We start from the raw sequence: 15250 nt of genomic DNA, 5'->3' as shown, positions 1-15250 counted from the left end.
CATAACTCACATAAACAGAATAACCGTCAGAGACGAAATATTCCACTGTGCAAACTCATTTTAATTGCCAATAGCTTACTTATACAAGCATTACTGTTAAGAGATATTTTGTTATGGTTTCGGAAAGAAATTGTTTGCAAAAATCTATTTTCTCCAGTTCTCCTTTTCCCTATTCTCTAAGTCAGGGGTCGCCAACTCAAAATAGGTCGCGGGCCACTTTTCCAAATTTCTGGAGGCCGCGGGCCGCATGACATCAATATCGATATAAAAGTAGGCAACGCAGTTCAACAACCACGTCTGATAACTCTACGTTATTACAACGCTGTGCTTTCTAACATAGGCGACGGTTAAAGTCACCACAAAAGAACTAATATTTTATTGAACAAACACAAATACAACAAAAAGTATCATGATCATCAATGTCATTATATTTTGGACTATGAGCTGTACACGATACCTGACAATGACAACACTCTTTAGCCGCTAAAACAGGGGTGGCCAACATTTTTGTAATTCACGGCCGCATTTCGCGTACTCATGTAGGCTAGCCTGCGGCCGCATACCGGTGGTTAGTCGTGACAAACTAGCTGGGGCCAAATACCCACGTTATCATGTCCATGTCCATTGCCGGTACACTCCGAACTAATCTATATGCACATATCGGCTTACTATGCGCACCAAATCGTTAGTAGTTATGTTGTAAAGAGCCACAGAGAACCAATCTGTAGTCGCGCGAAGCGCGAAAAATTTTTCATGTTCATGAGTGAATTTCGTCAATAAATATTAGTATAGTTTCACATATTACTATAAGATATTTATCCTTTCTCGGCCATGGTGATCAGATTCCCAGATACAGCTGATGCAGGGGGTATCTGCGAAAACTTAGGGTTGTTATTACAAGTGTCGACAGCCGCATAATTTTCCTTCTACTGCTGCAGATTGGCCACCCATGGATTGAAGAATCAATATTGGGGTTAGCTATACACGGTAGGCCTACTTGCTAGAAAACTATCTCCTCGTAAAGCATGGTCTTTTGGAGCGCCCGAAGTCGTTTTGCAGGCGTCTCGGTCTTGGCAGTGGTGGGCCATTGCACGTCAAGGCAATATGCCCATTCGTACCAGCAAATTCTTCATCCATGGAATGATATTACCATGCCGAAGCCGTATCAACTAGTGAGTAATAGTGATAGTGGGCACATAGAATGGCTCACTTTGAAAAACAACAACATTATGTTTCGACTGAAATCAATTTTAGCGTTTCAACATGATTTACTAAGCGTTTTTCTGATTTTTTTTTTCAAATCAGGTCGCGGGCCGCAAAATAGGACCTTTTCTTTTATATGTTATTGCCTCTTGTGTAAAGCGCATATGTGTAGAGCAATGCTATATTCGGTCTTCTATAAATTATTATTATTATATTAGCATATGACAAGCAAGAATAATCTACAAGATTAGTCTAAAGCAGTGGTTCCCAACCTTTTTCGGTGGCAGGGCCAAATTTAGAATTTCAGAGTACGGCCGGGGCCGCACGAATACCAAGGCAATGGAAGGAACCCAAAATAGTCACCAAAATATGAAAATTGGCATTGTTCCGATCATTCGCTTGACGCCATTGGCCATTGCGTTGCCGCGCTCCCGTTGTTCAGAACAATCAACCTTTGCTGGCTATTTCGGAGTAGTTTTATTGCCCTGGCGAGATTTCAACTCCTATTTTTGGAATCAGTGCGACACTTGCTTTCGATAAACACCGACATATCAAATTATACGGACGCTTGGGTCGCGAGCTATAGGACTACAAATTATGCTGCTTTTTGCTGGCTAAGCAGTACGCATCTCGGCGTATTCAATCGTGAGTCACTTGTTGCACATCTATCCGTAAATGAGTTATCAATACCAAGGGCCGTAACAGCACTTAGTCAGCCGCCCCCCACAAAAAAAACGTTTCTCTTGAGCCCCCCATAGGGTGATAAACAGAACTTCGAAGCCCCCAGACCTCCTCAGGCTAGATGGCTATTTACCGTCATTTATCATCTAAATCGGGTGTCCGTTTTAGGCAGCTTCTCTCGACTAATCGCGCGAAGCGCGGAAAATTTATAAAATTCATGATTGAATCAGTCAATATAATCGGGAATTGCATATATATTGGTATCAATTTTTATCCTCTCTCTGCTCACGTAATCAGATTGACCGGTTGAGCCGAGTGAGTTGTGTTTGAAACGGTAGGACCACTCAATAATAATTAAACATCTTCGGGCGTATACCTGTTGGCAGGAACGAAACAGCACTTCGTTATGCCCCCCAAAACACTTAGGTCTTGAGCTCCCATTGGGTGATAAACCGACCCCCCGTCCTGTTGTTCGCTTCTGCCACGAAATTAGGATCCCCGTTTAGTGAGCCAGCATGGAGCTCGAAAATTTTCGATAATTCAAAATAAATTAGGTCAATAAGATCGGCAATTGCATATATATTGCTATCAATTACTTGTCCTCTCTGCTCACGTAATCAGATTTACCTGTAGAGCTGAATGAGGTGTCTTGGAAACTGTAGAGCCCGTAAATAATAATTAAACGTATTCGGACGGGCGAACCCGTTGGTACGACTTCGTTACATGATGTTATTTGTTATTTCGTGACCTCCAGTCTGCTATATCAAGAAATATAGAATCGCCCAAACATACTAAACTAAAAGATGCACACAATTTCCAATTGGTAGTTCTTCACTGGCATATAATTTTTCCCTGCGGGATGGCAGCCTATTTGTCTCGTGACGTTCAGATTGCCAAGACAGGAACATTCGGCGCCAGTCATTTACGCGCCTATGGTCAATTATACCTATATGTATTTTGAATATACATAACGAAGTTTTCGGTCAGCGTAAGGGCAGTCCTTTTCGGCAAAGGTCTTCTCGCTGCCGATCGTCCTGGTACGCTTCTTGGAGTCGCATGTTACATGGCCTAAAACTGTATATGTCTTCGTGCGTAGAGGCGCGGTAATGGCCAACACCGGTATGCCTACTTCTATAAATCTATTTTATCTTTGTCGAAGAGTACCGAATAATGAAGGTACTTGGATACTCGAAATCGCGCGCAGCGCGAAAAATCGTTGAAAAAGGTGCAAAAAATTTCATATAATTTATGCTAATTCACTAAATAATTTTGGGCCCCCTTCGAGCTCGCTCCCCCCAATTGGGGGGCTTGAGATGCGGCAGTTACGGTCCTGTCAATACCTATATCTATAGGTACTGCCCGTTGAACTGGAAAGTTAGGGCACATTGCATTGAAACAACAGTGACGTAATCTTAGCAGTCTACTCACAACTTTCCTGCAATCCTAATTGAAAACTCCAGACTCCAAGCCAAGCAAAAGTATTTTATAAATATATTTTTTTTTTCATAAAGCGATTTCTTAATATTTTTGTGGGGGCCGCAAGAAGGCTAGCTGGGGGCCGCATGCGGCCCTCAGGGCCGCGGTTGGGAATCACTGGTCTAAAGGCTTACATGAATATTCATGTTGGTGTGTAAAATTACAGCTGTGCGTTTTGCAGGAAAGAGTTTGCCTACAATAGTGTACAAAACAGACATGACTATGCCTGCTGGTGTCAGTAGACATACTTGCGATATTTGTGGACAAGCATGTATTTCAAAATACTCCTTGAAGATTCATGTTAATACCCATTTTGGTGTCAAAAATCATGAATGCGAAATTTGTGGGAAGCAATTTGCTCGAAAATATAATCTCAAGAATCATATTAATATGCATTCCGGTGTCAAGAACCATAGCTGTGATGTTTGCGGGAAAGATTTTTCTCGAGCGACTTCTCTTAAGGCACATATGAATACGCATACCGGTGGCAGGAATGTCAGTAGACATAACTGTGATATTTGTGGACAAGCGTTTACTGCAAAATCTGTCTTGAAGCGTCATGTTAATATCCATGTTGGTGTCAAAAAACATGAATGCGAAATTTGTGGGAAAAAATTTGCTCGAACACATCATCTCAAGAATCATATTAATATGCATTCCGGTGTCAAGAACCATAGCTGTGATGTTTGCGGGAAAGATTTCTCTCGAAAGACTCCTCTTAAGGCACATATGAATACGCATACCGGTGGCAGGAATTATCGCTGTTTTATTTGTGGGAAGGAATTGGCCTTGAAGGCTGGCCTGAACGCTCACATGAATATTCATGTTGGTGTCAAAAATCATTGCTGTGATGTTTGTGGAAAAGCATTTATCGACAAATATGAATTAAAGAGGCATCATAATAATACTCATGTTAGTGACGAGAATCATGAATGTTATATTTGCGGGAAAGAATTTGCTCGAAAGCATCTCGTGAAGATTCACATGAAGATTCATGCCTGTGTCAAGGACCATGGATGTGGTGTGTGTGGGAAAGAGTTCATTCGGAAAAGCGACCTTAGCACTCACATGATGATGCATGCCGGTGTCAGGAATCATAAATGTGATGTCTGTGGGAAGAAATTTAGTTACACGAGTTCCCTCCGAACTCACATGATGTTTCATGCTGGCAGCAAAAAATTTGAATGTGAAGTTTGTGGAAGAGGATTTGCTCAGAAGGGCAGCCTTAACAATCACATGAAAATACATGCTGGTGTCAAGGATCATGAATGTGATGTTTGTGGGAAAGAATTTACTCAAAAGGATAGTCTCAAGACACATATGGATATGCATACAGCTCTGCGCATATATAGCTGCGGTGTGTGCGGGAAAGAATTTACTTTTAAATCAGGCTTGGACAGCCATTGTAACATGCATGCCGGAAGAAATCATAAATGTGATATTTGTGGGAAACAATTTGGTCACAAGTATCAACTCCAGACACACATGTATATTCATGCGGGTTTCAAGAAATATAAATGCAACATTTGTGATGCGGAATACATGTCAAAATCTGCATGGAAGAGGCATATTGATATTCATGCTCGTATGACAAGCCCTAAATAAGGTGACAATGCATGCTCGGGCTCGTGTCAAAAATCGTAAATGCTATGCTTGCGGGAAGAATTTACCAGAAGGTCGCATCTGAAAAGAACCTTCGGATTTACAATGGTATAAAAATCGTATGTGCATTCGGTAGACAGAAATCTCCCATCTCAGTATTCCTATGGATAGCTGATTTTTTTGGGAAAAATTACCTTCAGGCATATGAATTCTGATGCCAAAAATCATACCGTCGATGCAGGCATATGAGATTTTTGTGGAACAAAAACACTCGTAAGAATAGTTTAAAAACTTAAGTGCCTGTGCCTGAAATGTCGCAGTACTGTTAGATGTGTCACGATAAGAGGGGTAAACTAATTAAGCCCATGGAACTTTGTTTATCTGTGTTAATATCGAATTATTGTTAGATTTATCCGAGATATCTCATAGTCACGTCGATGGCAATATGAAATCAAACTCGCTATGGCGTTGCTCTCGACCACTATTCATGATTACGTACCTCTTGTTACCACCTTTCGCCATGTATTGCATCTATATCACCTATATTCTAAAAAGACTTCGATTTAATCGATGAACATTACACTGCAACGCACTGATGAATTTACTAGACATAGTTTAATTGACTGTTACAACTGCGAAAACACACACCCTAGGTCAGAGGTCTCAAACTCAAATGTGCTCGCGGGCCAATTTCCTAATTTGTGATGACCCGCGGGCCGCAGCATCAATAAATGGAGGTATTCAATATAATATTCAACTTGGCCTTATTTAACGGCACCTTGCAGACAGGCATTCCACAGCCATCGAGAAAATGCAATTTACTATTATACTATTCACGCTTGGCACGAACAAATCACATTTTCAAATATTTGAATAAAATAGTTTTTGTGCCGGGCATAATTTGTTAGAAATAATGAGTTTAGACATCATGCGATAGGACGCATGATGATATCGTAAAAGCTATCGAGCTGTAATATTGCAGCTATTGGACCTTTGAAATGCCACAATTTTATGTAGAATATTTTAGAATTCACCAAAGATTGATCTGATATCAGAGCATGTGAGCGGTGTAGCCTATAATTGGGGTTTTTGATATACTCGTGATAAGTATAGGCTATTGTTACTGTCATTGCCAAGGTCAAATTAAACCAGCGTTAAGTTTTCTTCGATTAATATTGGAACAGATCAATAACAACTTGAATATAATCATCATTGTTTCATAGTAATAGCATTGTTTCTTAACCGTTTTAGCGATCGTACCCCTTGTACTTTCAATTAGATTTCCAGTGACCCCTGTCGATTTTCAACACAATTTCTGATGGGACCTATAACAATCAGAAAGACGATTCACATAAAACCGCGCGTATCGCGAAAAATATTTTCCAGTTGAATAAATTAGCCCAGAAAGTATTCCACAGCTTATAGGCCAATTTCCACAATGCATCTGGTACCCCCTATGGTTCTTTGTACCACGAAGGGAATACGTACCCTTGGTTAGGAACCCCTGGAATAGAAATGACTCATCGCGGAAGAATCCATTGGTGTTGCAGCTGTGGAGCGTACCACTACCTTACTCGCAACCGATAATAACAAGGACAGAGAGCACAAACAACATCCAGAATGTAAATATACGTCACGGGGCCACAGAATGCCAATGGTTCCCATACAGACCTGATTAGATTTCTATATTCTATATACCCTACGCAATGCAAGCTAAGGGCTTTTAATATATTACTATTCCCCACGACAGCTTCCTAGATTTTTGCGTCAGTAGGATTGCCAAGTCAGTATTCCGAGAGTCAAGTCCTTCTCTGATTTTAACGTTCGACCCCACTCAACTCGAGTCACTTTTACTTTATCACTCAGTCAATCCAAAATCGAGTAATTTGACGAAAGGTCGCACCACACAAAATCACTATTTTCAGTCACGAATCATCAACGGTTCATGTTTTATCATCATGAACCTGAAATGTGACGTGATAGCGATCTTCCACTGCATGGTAGATTTTAGAAAGTGATGTTATAGTGAAGTTTGTTTAGATTCCAGGGTTTTATAGTAGTTTTAGGGTGAACTTTAAGTTCCTACATCTAAAAAAAGATATATGACACTAGAATATATTGTCGAATACTTGAAATTGAAAAATGCCTTCGCGGGCCGCACAAAATGTTCACGAGGGCCGCATGCGGCCTGCGGGCCGCGTGTTTGAGACCTCTGCCCTAGGTCGATGTGAGTCTAATTTCCAGTCTAAGAGAGACATTTTTCTTCCATTTTGTCATAAGTGCTCTTTCAATACTTTTTACTGAAGATTTGTCATGTGTCATGCAGCTTTACAGATTTCATAATTATATTTACGGGGGGAGAAGTATTTGGCCCTTTAGTAATTTGGTTCAAATAGGGTTATCATATGTCCCCGTTTAGGAAGATTTGTCCTCCTTTTTCAGGAAATTGAAAGATTCATCATTTTCATCAATTCGTCCTCCTTTATGGCTTTTACAGACATACCAGTGGTCATCAGTGGTCACTGGTCATGTCAAGCATAACTAAAAAAACGCCATATATATAACGCAAAATCCGTAATGTGGATGCTGCAGCGGTTCTTTAGGGAGTCGGACTATAAAAATGCCCTTTTCTTAGTCAACACAAAAATCCCGGTAAATATTTTGACATCAGTAGGTTTCTAGTGCGGTAATCTAACATTTGTGACTTGTAAATAGTGTCCTCCAGTCCGGAACCCAAAATATGGTAACCCTAGTTCAAACTCTATTTGGATATGATTAGTTGCTCTCCAATTCACGTTCGTTGGATAAACTAATCACTGATTGGTTTTCAATGGAACTAGTTCCATGAAATGTTGGATGTTGTTCAGTATAGGTAGCACTTGAGTGCATTTTAGTATAGTAGGCCTACTCAGCGTCATGTATGTGTATTTTCGATCCGTATTGACATTTGTGATGTGTGATAGTCTTGCGGTCAACGCGTGTGTTACATGTAAATTGTGAGTCTACTAATGTATTTAAGTTACTGAAATAAACTGCACAGCAACTTGGCATTTAATTCCATAAGTAAATCGTAGATCGTGGTGTGTCCTATACAGTATAGAACGACATTTGAGGTCGGAATTAGTCCATTGATATGCTTTCCTAGATACGATCTCCAGAGCACGCCAAACTTAGTTAATTAGAGATATCAAACGAATGACATGTCTATGAAAGTAATAGAAAAATGGATTCGGTTGATGCAAAGTTTATCCATTGCTGGCGGTATCTTTGGCGTGGATGTCATCGCATATTTTGTAGGAATCATATCTGCATTCAAAGAAGCCTATTTTGACAGCTGGTGATGTGAAAGCGAAAGTAATGATGAGTAATTCAATCGCACAAAGAGCAATATTGGTAAAATTTATCGTAGTAGACGTTCCGGTACATTGTGCAAATTACCTTTAATGTCAAATGTGAAATTGCTCGTCTTCTTTGACTACGAGTATTAGCGGTTGCTAACATCTAGCTAGGGTATTAGTAGTAGGAGTAGGCCGATTATAGCCACCAATGAGATTACGCCACGTGTCCAGCCACGCCCACTTTCAAATTTAAATTTTCCCGCGTATTTTTTTTTAATTTTGCTGTCTCGAATTTTAAAGGATTATGAGAACGGATTCTCGCCGAGAATTGAACCGAGGATCTCACTACTCCGATATGAAAACGCATCTTCTCCCGGAATCCCGGAATCGAACCGAGAACCTCGTGTCTTATAGACCTGAACTGTAACCAACTACACTACACTGAGAAATCCCGTCTGTACTGAACCTATAACGCCGAATGAATACGGCTCCTCTCCCTGATTTGAACCGAGGACCCTATGTCTTGTAGAACAGAACCGTGACCATTACACTATCGCACTCGCTGCCAAACCCTGTCCGTATTGAAGCTTTTAAAAGGCTATCAGCAACTTTCAAGTATAAACATTGAACGAAGCTCGTATACGACTAAGCTATTGCTAGCTTCCTCTAATTACGTTCGTTATTAATGATAATTACATTGGCTATATACGACTAAGCTATTGCTAGCTACATCTAATTACGTTCATTATTAATGTTCATTGATAAATATTTTAATTAATACGACATCGAATTCGCGACGATTAGCATTCAAGCATTGAAACACATTTTTCCAGTTATTCTTTTAATATTGTGATATTACATATTGTGATATGTTTGCTATAATGTTTCTCGTCGACCTCAGAAAAGGATTCAGGTCCATTTTCCAGCCTCAAGAAAGCTGCCATTAAATTAGAGATGGTTACCGTACGCTTCCGAGCCCGCGCCCTCAATTGCACGGCGAGGCGACGAGTGTACAATTACTATTGCAGACGTACAACAAGCGCTCAATGTAAGTGGCTCTGTAAATCATGAGCAATAATAAACGACGAGTGTGCCATAACATTATAGACGTACAAACGAGCATATTCAACTAGCATTGATGCTTTATCGATATAGCGCAGTATGTGTAGCTGGATGCTAACCAATTCACATTTAACAATGCGACCCGCGCACAATTATGTAGCCCAATTTTCGTTGAATATTGACGACCCCAATAAATCGAATGAGCTCGTTTTCGCAGACATCTATGACACAGCTGTCAGTCCAATGGGCACGAACTTGAGATTCCGTTGGGTTAAATTCCACATCAAATAAGATCAGAGTGGCTTTTCTCGCTTTCAGAATTTGGACTGATGCGTCCGGCCTATGTCGCAACACTACAATATGTGGCAACACAAACCTGTGTACACGTACAGTTGTTATTTGTAGTGTCATCGTCGCCCGCCGATGCGATAAACTCCCAACAGCTGACACATTGGTCTTCAATCTAATACCAGCATAATTTTTGTAGGTCGAGAATAAGGGTAATTTAATTGCAACTAAGGTGCCTGCGGCTTGTTTTGGCTCGAGGGTTGAATGCAACATATGGATCCATTCGCGTGACGCACTATAGCCTATTTAGGATGATGAGCCAAAACGCGTAGGCGAGGAAATGGAGATAATAACTAGCCTATATATTTAGAGCAAATCAAGTATTGAATTTATGATAACGTATTCGTTATAACGTCATAAACATTTAGCGAGTTTTATAAGCTGCTTATCCTCAATAGGCCTAACCAATTTGTGGAAACTAGTGAAGAAGTGGATTGTACGGATTCTTAGAACAGCACGAGAATCTGGTTATAGATTTGCTTATGGTACCTGCTGACAGCATCATAACCATGCGACCTTTACTTACCCGTCAGCTAATGTCTTACTATGTAAAACTTGCTTTCTGCACGTTCTTCCGTGAAGACGAACGTAATTTACTGATGTCCTAAATATTTAATTCATTCGGTTACTTTATCTGGCAGCTCATAATTTGAAATCAGCAACGACTTCATTACATTACAAGTCTTACATTTTACGTTACTTCTTGATCGTTTCTTTACTGCAAAAGGCGTTTATATTCAACTCGTCGCATTTTAGATTGCTTCGAGTCGTGGCGGTAGTTATGAATAAGTTAATATTGTGCCTACTGTCCAGTGCACCTATAGATGCGGAATCTACTTAACACGCGCATTGATCGCTTATTCCAAATAAATCGCTTAAAGTAATAAACGTGCTGGAGTTGTCAATCTAAAATCACATTCATGACACGAAATAAGTCATTGCCATTTTGAATTCATGATATTTTTATAAACTACCTTTGAAAATGCGTGCGCCCCAAAGTCAGGTCATTGCACCAGCAATAAAAAAAATTAACATAGTAAGTTTAATCAGGTCGATAAAATATTATATAAGTAGTTAGATAAATGTGCACGACGCGCCCATTCGCGATTTATAAAGAACAAACAAAGATTATCAAGATAAAAGATAGTGAAAGAATTAGCTCATTCTCATTTTTGCAGCAATACTCGAGGGGATTTCCCTTCTGACTGTGCGGCAATTAAAAAAGGGGGATTGACTGAGAGAAAACGAACAAAGAATCTGGATTGACCTTTGTACTGGAGTCATTCTACTTGTACTTTTTCCACTCCTGATTCTACCTCGCCTGACTTCTGGACACGAGACTTGCGTATTGGGTATTTATTATATTTTCCCACGTATTTGATAGTATTTATTATATTTTCCCATGAATAGCAATGGCTCGGTTTTTAATTTGCACTCCTGATTTTACCTCGCTTGATCTCTGAACACGAGACTTGTATATTTAGTATTTTTTTAATGAGGCTTGATAATAGCCACCTGTCGTGACCTATCGGTCCGTGGCCAATCCGAGGACGAGTCTTGGAAATAATTGCCCCTCAAATCCCCCTCGGATGACTTGTCGCTCCGCGTTTGATTCAATTTCGTGTACGGGGAGGTCATAATTACCGGTCGTGACGTCAGTGTAGTTTTCTCCTGATCCGTTAGATTCTGGTGCGTGTTTTAGGTGTCCATACGTCCGGCTGTGTAAAGTGACGCTTGTGGTCTGTCTCATACTGTCGTACTTGTCCGCCTTTTGCTGTTTTGTTGACTTAAATAGTGAGGAGAAATGATCTGTTATGATTATAAATATGTGTGTCATTTCGAGTCATACCGAGAATCAGATTTGGTAGAAATTTGTATTAGGCGCCCCGACATGGATTGACTTAAATAAAGCAGGATTATGAAAATAATAAGTAATTAAACAAATAGCTGATCCTCAATTCATCAACGTGTTAACTTCCGGCATTACGTACCTAGTAATCGGTGCAAGCAACAACTGCTGTTCCATACTTATACCGCGTTCTAGCGTCTTAGGACAGACAGTCCCAACCAAACAATGTATTTATGATGGGTTCTTTTACTGCTTCACGTCTGGTCAAGCGTAATCGGGCCGGTGTCTGTAAATAACATACAATTTACCGCGGCATATTAATTTTGTATGTTGTACATGATGTACATTGCACAACTTGAATCGATCTGTTGGCGAACGAATGCTTTGCCCGTCTGTAACATACACATATCGATCACGAGCTCACCACGCAGTTGTCGTTCGAGGGCGACTCATTTCGCTGCAGACAATCACTTGTGTCCGCGTGCCCCGTAAAAAAATCCTCAACACCTCCACACATATTTACAATATCATACTACGGGTATATTGCTTCGGCAGCCACGCACTATCGCTCGAAGTCGACAAATTTCGCTGCAGACAATCAGTTGTGTTCGCGTATGTGTCGTAAATATATCCTCAACACATTTTATGCCAACACCTCCAAGCATATTTGCGGCATCATATATCCTCAGCACATGTTATGCCAACACCCCCAAGCATATTTGCGGCATCATACTACGGATATATGGATTCGGGGGGAGTGTTACCGTCAGAGAATTGCTGTGTCACGCCTTTGAGCCTTGCATTTTCCTCTCGGTAACTGCGAGTACGATGTCAGATTCAATTGTACAGTGACGAATCTGGGATAGCTCGCTTTAGCGGGGTGGACCGACGTTATTTTGTTGAAACACGCTCGGTTGCGGTGGTGCAATAATGGGGGATAAATTGTGTCAGATCATACGAGATGCGATCTAGCCTACTTTCGGTGAGGTGTAAAGATGAGCGAGAGATTTCGAATTCTGACTCCACCCCGACTCGGGTTGCCAAATCAAAGTCCAGAAAATGTGGCTAGCACGTAAAGTCCTGTTATTTTCACATGTTGTGAGGACAAAATATAGTATAAATCCGACTTTCAAGGCCATTTGGTCGCATCCAATCTGGCTTCGCTGAAAACTGATGAAATCTGCGCCGGGTCCGGAGATGTTTCGTGACCTCCCCCCGTCCAGACAAGATTGTTCTGCTGTAATATAGGTGTCGTTGTATAATAATTTACGTACAAGGAGACTTGGTATCGCTCCTTTGGCGGGATTCTGTTTGATTCGTCTATACAGGTGTTATTAGGGCGATCAGATTTGGTACCTCAAGGAGTATATTGGTAAAAATCGTGTCACGATGACAATAGCTTTACCGGTCAACATGCGGTCAACGGTCAACGACGCGGTGTGATGTACGTAAATCAGCTGTGATCAATCGAGCGTGACACAATCGCTGTCAGTCATCAATCTGCGACTTGACAAAACTCGCGTTTTCTGGTTGACAGCAACGCGATATATTTGATGTCCCCGTCGACCCTCCTATTTTAATAGGGTTACCATGCGGCCTCATTTAGGGGAGCATATGTCCTTCATTTCCCAGTCACCCTTTCGCCAAAATGTACTCTCTTTCTGTCAATTTGCTCTCCTTGTTAGCTTAACATATCCAAAAAAAAAACACCACGAGTAACGCAAAATGTGGGCCTAGATTACAAAAGTCGGGTATGTAGCCAAATCGGAAAAATGACGCTATGATGGTATTGTGCTGTCTATTACATGGATATACGTGCGGGCCTGTGTAAACATGTGAATAGTAAAAGCGACTTAATCTACCGTTACATGTAAAAAGATCGAGCGCAGTCGACCATGCCGGGGTATACCTACCTTAGTACAGCCAAATGATCCAACGTCGTACCGAGAATGGCCGGGGTGGTGGTATATCATTCTCACGAGATGTACTTTGGAATGCGTGTGAAATCGACATCGCCCGTTACCCGACTGAAGCAAGTCGCCGCTGTAGTCCCTCTCTCTGTGTATGCACAACGTGCTGAGAGCTGCAGATCCAGACGAAACTACGCATTCTGGCGAGGTTATCGAGATAGCCGGAGCGATTTACAACACATGCTACATTTACTTCAAAACGGAAAGACAAAATATAGCTTTGGAGTACTCAAGTAGTTTTTAAGAAATGTCGGTATCGTGAAATCGCCTTCTATCCTAATTATAAAAGAGTAGGTGCCCATAAAACTGTCGAGCGCAAGCACGTTGGTAACTGTGATAGTAGACAAAACTGACTCGAGTACCTCAGAAATAGTGCCTGTATTTCGTTGCTGGCCACGCGCCTGCTTATTCACACCGACTGACTCGCGTAGTAAGCCACTGCGCCCCGTCATCTTCTTATTGCTCAAATAATATTACAATGAATATACACGAAATTGATTCTAATTTGTTGGTATTGTTATCAGCACAAAAGACACAGTTACATCAAATAATTTTACAATTCACGAAATCCATTCTCATTTGTCGGTAGTTTTATCAGCACAAAAGACACAGTTACACAAGTCTCGTAAATAGGTGTCGATACACTACAATCGTTTTATCGCCACTATTCAACTCATAGCCCGATCACACGACTGACGTTTCCGCAGATCAATTTTTGACGTTTGATCAACTCTTGCCTGGTTATGGGGTTTCTAATCACAGGGCGATTGAGATTCGGGTGTGTCTTTTCGATACGTTGCGCAAACTCGATACCTTTCGTTCGGAGTACGTATTCACACTGCGGAAACCATTTTGCATGTTCTGTCCAAACCTCGTCTTCACGGTCCCAACGAAGCCCGCCGTCACAGTAAAAACATTTGGTTCTGTCCGAATCAATGTAGTAAAACCCCGCTTTTGCTAACTGTTCAACACTAGCTCTAATTTTATTCGGTTCCCAGCCCTTGTCGAACGTTGCGATTCTTTTTGACAACGACGACATGAGAGGATTCACGGGGTTAAGACAAGGAAATAGTTGCTCAAGACATCGCTTTTCGTCCTCGGAGGGTTCCCGTGGTTCTTGCAGATGTAAAGTGAGACGTCGTATTTTGTCGCCGAGCAACTTATCCAAATTGTCTCGTTCGTGCTCGGTTAGCGCCACATTCCCCGAATCGTCGCCACGTGCGAAACAACAACCCGGGTGATACGTCAAGTGTATTTCAGATACATCGTCTGTAGGCCTCCAATTGCGGAGAACGCCGGAGCAGTTGAAGCACTGCGTTCTGTCCAGGTCACCGAGGTAGAATAAACCTTGTTTTGCCAACTCGCCGACCGCCCGCGGTATGGGATAGCTGGGCCATTTCTCAAAGGTTTCGCGACGCTTCGACTCCTTTCGCAAGTCGAGATTCCTAACCCGATACTCGTGCTCTTGATCAACGATATTCGCAAAGTTGATGTTGGCGTTTCCAACGGCTTTACACTGTCTCAATAAACTTTTGAAATTCGATTTCACAATAGGTATGTGGGCAATTCCATACACAGACAAACGATGTTCACATCACTACCTCTTCAAATCTCCTGAAATTTGGTACACGCAGTGATGAGCTTATTCCAAACAGGATGAACTTTATTTTATGAAAATTGGACTTAGGGGTCAAAAGTTACGTCACTTTGAAAATTGACAA

At 41.3% G+C, this 15250-nt stretch overlaps 1 protein-coding gene across 1 annotated transcript; it reads left to right on the top strand.

The window, feature by feature from the left end:
* Positions 1–1414: 1414 nt before the first annotated feature.
* Positions 1415–8634, top strand: LOC145443969 (uncharacterized). Its single transcript, XM_080321863.1, has 2 exons — positions 1415–5615; positions 7184–8634. The coding sequence occupies exon 1, from the start codon at positions 3505–3507 to the stop codon at positions 4963–4965; it is 1461 nt and encodes a 486-aa protein (XP_080177989.1). The 5' UTR covers positions 1415–3504; the 3' UTR covers positions 4966–5615; positions 7184–8634.
* Positions 8635–15250: the final 6616 nt, after the last annotated feature.

Source organism: Botryllus schlosseri, chromosome 1 (genome assembly GCF_051294905.1).
Source record: "Botryllus schlosseri isolate E-star chromosome 1, Bs_hap1, whole genome shotgun sequence".
NCBI classification, from domain to species: domain Eukaryota; kingdom Metazoa; phylum Chordata; class Ascidiacea; order Stolidobranchia; family Styelidae; genus Botryllus; species Botryllus schlosseri.
The sequence above is the reverse complement of the archived record's forward strand: the minus strand, read 5'-3'. Positions and strand labels throughout refer to the sequence as shown.

Coding starts and splice junctions, on each gene's coding strand:
- LOC145443969 (XM_080321863.1), top strand. CDS start 3,505: ATGTTGGTGTGTAAAATTACAGCTGTGCGTTTTGCAGGAAAGAGTTTG.